The sequence below is a fragment of the Chrysochloris asiatica genome, unplaced genomic scaffold (genome assembly GCF_000296735.1).
Source record: "Chrysochloris asiatica unplaced genomic scaffold, ChrAsi1.0 scaffold00074, whole genome shotgun sequence".
Taxonomy (NCBI): Eukaryota; Metazoa; Chordata; class Mammalia; order Afrosoricida; family Chrysochloridae; genus Chrysochloris; species Chrysochloris asiatica.
The window spans coordinates 6,292,121-6,299,705 of record NW_006408592.1 but is presented as its reverse complement, the minus strand read 5'-3'; the positions used below and the strand labels follow the sequence as shown (position 1 = coordinate 6,299,705).

Sequence of the window (7,585 nt, the reverse complement as noted above, 5' to 3'; positions counted from 1 at the left end):
CAGCCAGAGTGCTCCTTGGAGGCCAAGATGGCCAAACTTCGCTCTCATACTTTAGATATATTGTCAGGAGGGACCAGTAGCTGGAGAAGGATATCATGTTTGGTAAGGTGGAGGGTCAGAGAAAAAGAGGAAGACCCCCAAATGAGCTAGACTGGCCAAGTGGCAGCATTGATGGACTCAAGTATGGCAACAGTAGTGAGGTTGGCCAGGATCGGGCAGTATTTCGTTCTGCTGTGCATAACGTCACTATGGGTCGGTACCAACTCGATAGCACCTGACAACAACAACAACAACAACAAAGCAAAAGTAGGAAAAACTTCATTCTTAATTACCAATGAAAAATCACAATACATATATACAGATAAGAAAATAAAAACTATTTTACTTTGTTTAACCCAATATTTTCCAAACTTACCCTACCAAGAAATTTTCTACTCCATAAGTTATTAGCATTTTGTTGTACACCTGTGTCTCAAGAAACATTGTGTGATATACTTTGAATTGCCAGCACTGTTTCTCTCTTCCCTCAGTTGTTTATGTTTGTAGCTGTGTCTTTATGAACCTGTCCCTCCCTAGCCACTGAGAGTGGTGGACTTGCCATTCTAAGAATTCAGCATGGGCTTTATACAAGTAGAGAAGAGAAAGCTTGCTGTGGAGAAAGAATGAAGCAGTTAAAAAAAAGAAGCGTTAGTCAGGCGGATCAGCAGGTGAGAGAGACACTGAAGGAGCATACCCTTTCTGAAGGAACTCAAATTTAGAACTCTTTAAACTAGAGGTTCTCGGCGTGTGATTCCCCAGCATCACCTGGGAAGCTGTTAGAAATGCAATTTCCCTGGTTATACCCCAAGACATACTAGAAATTCTGGGGCCGAGCTCAACAGTGTTGTAATAAGTCTTGCAGGTAATTATAATGCACACTTCAAACACTGCTGGCCAAACATGAACACCTGAGGTCAAAATCTAATCTCTATAGTGACAACTGGCAACCTCTATTGAAAGCAAGAGAAATTGGAAGTGGTCGAAACCAACTCCATGGCATAGCACCACCACCATCTTGACTTAAATGACATCCAGATCCCAGTTCCAGTTTCTTGTAATTCCTAATTACCAGAGTACCGGAACTATTTCTGCAGACTTTCAATAAATTCCCTCTTTTGCTTACACTGGTTTGGTGGGGTTTTGTTGTTTAAATCCAAACATGAATGAGACATAACTATAAAATGAAGACAAACCTAGATGGAAAGATCAAGATTCAAGTCCTTGTTCTTCCAAAAATGAGCTGTGGGCTTTAGGTAAAGACTCTTCTCTCTGTGCAGCAGTCCCATCACCTACAGAATGACAGGGTTGGGCTGGATATGTGAAGGGTTGTCGTACCATAATCTGCTAGTAGTCTACACATTGGTTCTACTGAATAATCTCACTCTACAGATTTCCTAATGAAGATCCCTAAATTGCTTTAGTTCTGACTTCAGGTACGTAAGCAAACAAAAAAAACAGGGGTGTAAGGGAAAAGTGTGCAGGGGAGAACTCACTATACCTCTCTTTCCCTGTATTTCAAAAGCACAGTGGAGGGTTGTTTTAAGTAAGATTTATTTGATGTTCCAATTATTTTTCAATTATAAAGTAATTTTGTTGTTGTTGTTAAGTGCCATCCAGTCAGTTCCGATCCACAGCAACCCTATATAGGGTTTCTGAGGAATAGATGGTGAGTTTGAACTGCCGACCTTGTGGTTCAAACCAACCTTGCAGTCAAGTGCTTATCCTACAGCGCCACATTCTAGCATATTATAATTTTACTAACTTTAATTCACTCTGTTGTTTGTGGTGAAATGTACACAGAAATACATGTACATACGGACCAAATTATTCTTGCAAGAAACTATCATTATTTTCTTCACAAAAATGCAACCCATCCAAATATTACATAAAATGGCGAAGCATTTTCAACACATTAAATAAGTAAAAATTTTTAAGAAGAATATCCTAAAATAAATAGCAAGAATATCTTCTATTTAGCCCATAAACACTGCATTATATAACTGCTTAGTTGACAAAGAATGAAACAAGTATTGTTTTGACTCTTAAATTCTCACTCCAGCAAACAGGTCAGTGATGTCGAAATGAAAATACTAACCAAAGACTTTGATGGACAACTCATTACAATAAGAACTGAAGGCTTCCGAACCAAGACAAAGATTTTCCTGTCTCTCCCATAACCTAGGCAAAGTAAGGAAAATATTTCAGTCTCCTATTCACGAATAAATCCAATATTTGCTTGTTTGTTTTTTTAAAGTGCTTTAAAAATGATTGAACTCATGGTACATTTTTTTTTTTTTTAAGCAGAAAATGTTCCCAAGGCAGAGGAATGACAACAACAACAAAAAAAAAACATACTAAAAGAAAATAAAAAGAAGGAAGAAGAAATCTTTCAACAGACTAGAAACTGTTAGTCTCTCTCTGTGTCCTTGAAAGGTTTTGATCCAACCCTATTTGTTATCCTAGAAAGGCTCTTCTGAAGAAAGGTTTCAGTGTAAGAACTGCTTGAAAGAAGCCAACCCCTTGGAAATAGGAACGGCTCAGCCATTTATTAATGTCAAATATGCTGCCTGCATGAATTAGTCTGCTTGTCTCTTTGAAAGCCATAAAGAAAAGTTCGTGTGCACCTGCTTCTAGTATCCTGACACTTCTGGCTTGAAAGACAGCAGCAACAACCACTAAAAAAAAAGTTTTAAAAAATAACAAAAATGTTGAGCATAACTACACTCTACGTCTTGAATAGTTGATTTATCAAATTTTAACGGCTGCAGCTGAACCATCATCTAGGACTACAACATATAAATACTGGCTTAGCTGCAAAGTAAAAGGCAAAGCAGTCATTTTCCTAAGCTGGCAGAATTTATCCAAATTATCACAAAACTGACCCTAGAAACAAAGAGAAATGGAGCAGAAAAAGGCCAGATTTCTTCTTGGCAGCACCACTGTGGCAAATATCCCAGAATCAAGAAAAGCTGCCAAATGGAAGAGAGGAAATGAAAGGACTTTCCAAAACTAGCCAGGCAGTTATACACAACATTCCCAACAGCTGGAGGGAGCTTTAAAAGCAACACACAGGTATAAATAAGGTCCAGCCTTATTCTTTATTTACAGCACAGTTCAAAGTCAATAAATCAAGTACAAAAGAAATGGCTTCTATTTCCTGGATTGGCATCGGACATCCTACCAGCTGCAATTACATCATTTTTATCTATCTTCTGCTTTTCCTCTTTTGAGGGTAGGGGTGGGGAGTGACTAATGGGCCCAAAGAGACTTCAACCTCAAAACTCAAGGGAAATTGCTGCTTACAGAGAAACAAAGGAATCGACTCTCCCTCTTGTCAAAGGTGGTTGAAACCGCTCCAGTTATAAAGGTTCCAAATGTGTATGAGCTGTCACAAAGCGATTCTTCCTGGAGGTGGTGCAAAGATGGCAAGGGACTAAGAAATCAGGCTCAGGGGAAGGATTTCTCCCCACCATCAATCACCCTCTTGTCTGTCTCAAACTTCTCCTCATTGAACCTAATAAGTGAGGGGGAAATTACATGTAAAAAACCTAAACTGAACAGGAATGTAGGTGGAGTAAATGTCAAAAGAAACTGAAAAAACAATCAGAAGTTGTTCAGCACTGCTTTTCCTAGATGGGCATAATAGAACTCGCTGATCCACTGCTTCATGTATCCAACTTCCAAGGAGCGGGCTAATAATACAGTTTGGGGATCTAAGGCATTGCTGGCACGGAGATCTAAGTGATGGGCACCATCTGGAATGTTGATAGCAACCAAAGTGTCTGTGATGTTCTTGGTTACTCCACCTCCTGACCATGGGTCTAGTTCACCATTGCTGCAAGAGAGAAGGAAAATCTGGTTTTGGTATTTCAAAGATACAGTCAGATAAGAGATAAGAAATTTTTTCTACGCACAATACCTATAATTATAAGCTTATAACTTGAGGGACATTGATTTTAAAATCTAACCTGTGGAATAGAACTCTAGAGGTTGACAATACTTTTACATCCAGGTGCAAGAAATAGAACCAGAAACAACTGAAGGCGGTGTCCCATGAATCAACCTAGATTGTACTGGGGCTTGAAATTTACAAACCTGAATTCCAATCCCCACTTCATCATTTAATAGGATTTAGACTGTTGTGAGATTTAAACCAGTTGATGCATAAGTGTTTAATAAGCACAATTACCAGCTACATAGGAATTCCTCAATTAATGTTTGTTTCCTTCTTTTCTGGGACCCAAATACCAAAGTGATTTAAAAAAAGAAAAAAAAAAACACATTTCTCTGGCAGTGTGGTGGGTTACACGTTGGGTGGTAACCACAGTCAGCAGTTCAACTCCACCAGCCACTCCACAGAAGAAAAAGGAAGCTTTCTGCTCCTGTAAATACTTACAACCTAGAAAAGCCTACATAGGTGGAATCGATTTGATGGTAGTGGGTTTAATTAGCTCTTAGCTCTTTCAAAACACAAAACAAAATGCTGAAGTTACCTTTACACTAAGTAGCAGTTTAGCCCAAAGAGTAAAGATTGCCACCCTGGGGTATTGAGATACATATGTGGTGGTAATGGTGGTGTGCTGTGGAGTCAGTTCCAACTCATAGCCACCCTGTATAGGGTTTCTGAGCCTGTAAATATTTTCTGAAGGAGAAAGCCTCATTATTTCCTGTGAAACAGCTGGTAGTTTCTAACAGCTGACCTTGAGGTTAACAGCCTAATTCATAACGACTATGTTATCAGAGCTCCTGATGTATGCATATACATATTCGTTGTTGTTGTTGTATGTTGTGGAATTGGTACCAACTCATAGCAACCTTGTATGTTTCCAAGAGTGGCTGGTGAGTTTGAACTTGCCCAGTCCAAAAGCGCATCACCAGGGTCAACAGCTATTCTAAAGCATAAATGAGAAGAATAGCATGGGGAAGGCAGGGAAGATTAAGTAAATGAAATAAACAGAAAAATAATGAGAATGCTGATACAATGTGAAGATTAGTACCCTGTGTCACTCACCTGGAAACAATGCAATGGCAGTGGGGTTTGCTGATTGTATTTTCAAAAATAAAATAAAACTAAACTTTAAAAAGTAATCAGATCTCTATGGTTCAGAACTTTGTTATAAAAAATCACATAAACTATAGCTTGTTTGCAGTCCCAGTGTGATGCTGTGGGTTAATGAACTGGGCTGCAAAGTCGGTTTGAACCATAAGGTTGGTGATTCAGGCTCATCAGCTGCTCCTTGAAACCCTATTCAGGGTCACTATGGGTCAGAACTGACTCTATGGCACTTAACAACAACAACAACATAGCTTGTTTATACACACGTGCACACACAAAAAAGATACTTCCCTCTCAATACATTACTTTTAGAAATAGAGCGGCAGAATTGGAGGGGATAAAATGGATCTGGAATCAGAAAATTGAGGTAGCACTCAAAGATTTTCATTTTGCATTAGCTTTACAGTTAAGGAAATGCTACTGGATTGATATTATTCCTGAAAGGTCAACATAACACAGTTCAGAATGAGACCAATAGGAATAGACCTTGAAGCAGGATGTTTAAATTAGTTAAAATAATAAAAAAAATAATAATAATAATACACCCACAGACAGCATCCCTACTATTATCTTAACAACTTTATTGATATAGAATTCACCCACCATAAATTTAGGTACAATTCAATGCTTTTTAGCATATTCAGAGTTGTACAACCATCAATACAATCAATTTTAGAACATTTCATCACCCCAAAAAGAAATTCCATACAATTAGCTGTCACTTCCCATTCCATTTCACCCACTACTGCACCCCTTCCCACCTCACTCCGCCCTAGACAACCATCAAACTGTCTTTGTAGGCATTTCATATAAGTTAAATAATACATGGTCTTTTGCAACTGCATCTTTCACTTAGCACATTGTTTTCACGGTTTATCCCAGTTACAGTATGTATCAACAGTTCATTCCATTTCATTGTCAAATAATACTTCATTGCATGAGCATGAGTTTTAGATTTAAATGACAAAAACCGAGATAGGCATTTGGTAGAAGCTGAACAAAAATTTACTGAATGAATGAAAAAAGGATGTAAATGTCTTATCTTTGGTCTTATATTGGGTGCTCTACAAAGAGATCTCATATATGTATATAAGTCCATGGACATGGTGTAACTCCTTTCAGTTCTTTTTACATAGAAATTCAGATTTGATATAAAAGATTAACACAAATATATACTGACTGCCTTCCACCTGTGTGGAATAGTAGAACGAACAATAAAGTCAACAGGCCTAAGTTTTACACACTTTCCAGCTTCATGACTTTTGTTAAGTAGTTTAACCTCTGTGGATCTCAACTCCAAAGTTTATGGCAAAAAAGAAAATACAGGCACTGTAGGCTAATGCACTGTACTACCAGGTCGGTTTGAACCACAAGTTTGGTGGTTCAAGCTCACCAGCTGCTTCTTGGAAACCCTACACAGGGTCGCTACGGGTTGGAACTGACTTGACAGCACTTTAATAATATAGATGAAATAAAATGTATAATATAATATACTGCACAATGTGAAATGTCATCATAATAATTATTGTATTCTGTACGCATGAAATCATTACAGAGGAAACTGATTCATGAAAATAGATATGAAAGCATTTCTCATAAAAATTTAGTCAAAAAATTAATAGACTCAACTTTGTTTTGGAAAAAAAGTACAAGTTACATGAGAAAATAAAAATCCGGCACATTTAAGTATACAGTCTGTTAAAAATACAATTTTAAACTTCCTATTTCGTGATCACCATTCTTCTGTTTTAAAAAAAAATTGTTCAATTGTAATTTAATAACATCATCCTTGGAAAAAAATTCAATCCCAAAAGGTACTTTTTTGGTTTTATTAAGAACAAAAAGGAAAACTCCCATGCAAAACAGGGGCTTTAGTTTTCCACTGCAAGATAAATTTTTTAAGTAAACTACACATGGGGTTGAATTCTCTTAAGTGAACAAATAGCCTTTATCATTATTCCAATTTGACAGCCCCAACCCAAATAGGAAACTCTACATTATTTGCAAAACAAAAAAGCCATCCCAACAACCACATAATAAGCAACTGCATTTGATTTAAAAGGTCATCTGAATCAGCCTAGTGGCCTAGCAACAGTGTTTGGAGTTGCTGAGAGACCTAAGATGCACATGGACTTGAATTTCTTGGTTCTAGACATGTGAAAGCTAAACCAGTCACTGGGAAATCTACAAAAAAGAAATGTACTTGCTTTCATGGGAGAATTTAGATGCCTGGTAAAATTCCCAACAGTTGAGTTTTATGTACAATTAATATGCCTGAGAAATTATGTTAAACCAGCTCCTTAGTGATTCTTTTTGGATTTATATTTAAACAACTGAGAATGACCATCAGTAAAATAATTTTTACCACTTTGGAATAAAAATCTTTTTGTTTTAAATTGCTAAAATGAAACTACTACCAGTTACTATTTTTTAAGTCCTCATTCATTTAACAAATATTTATAAGTTGCCTACTGTGTGCCAGGCACTGTT

General features: G+C 37.3%; 1 protein-coding gene across 2 annotated transcripts in view; it reads right to left on the bottom strand.

The window, feature by feature from the left end:
- Nucleotides 1-3,567: 3,567 nt before the first annotated feature.
- The window catches only part of PRCP (prolylcarboxypeptidase (angiotensinase C)), a 78,087-nt gene continuing 74,069 nt past the window's right edge, over nt 3,568-7,585 (bottom strand). For both annotated transcript variants that reach the window (XM_006864980.1, XM_006864979.1), the window contains one exon: nt 3,568-3,874. In XM_006864980.1, coding sequence (XP_006865042.1) covers nt 3,643-3,874 — 232 coding nt within the window. In that variant the 3' untranslated portion in view covers nt 3,568-3,642. The remainder of the gene's footprint in view (nt 3,875-7,585) is intronic.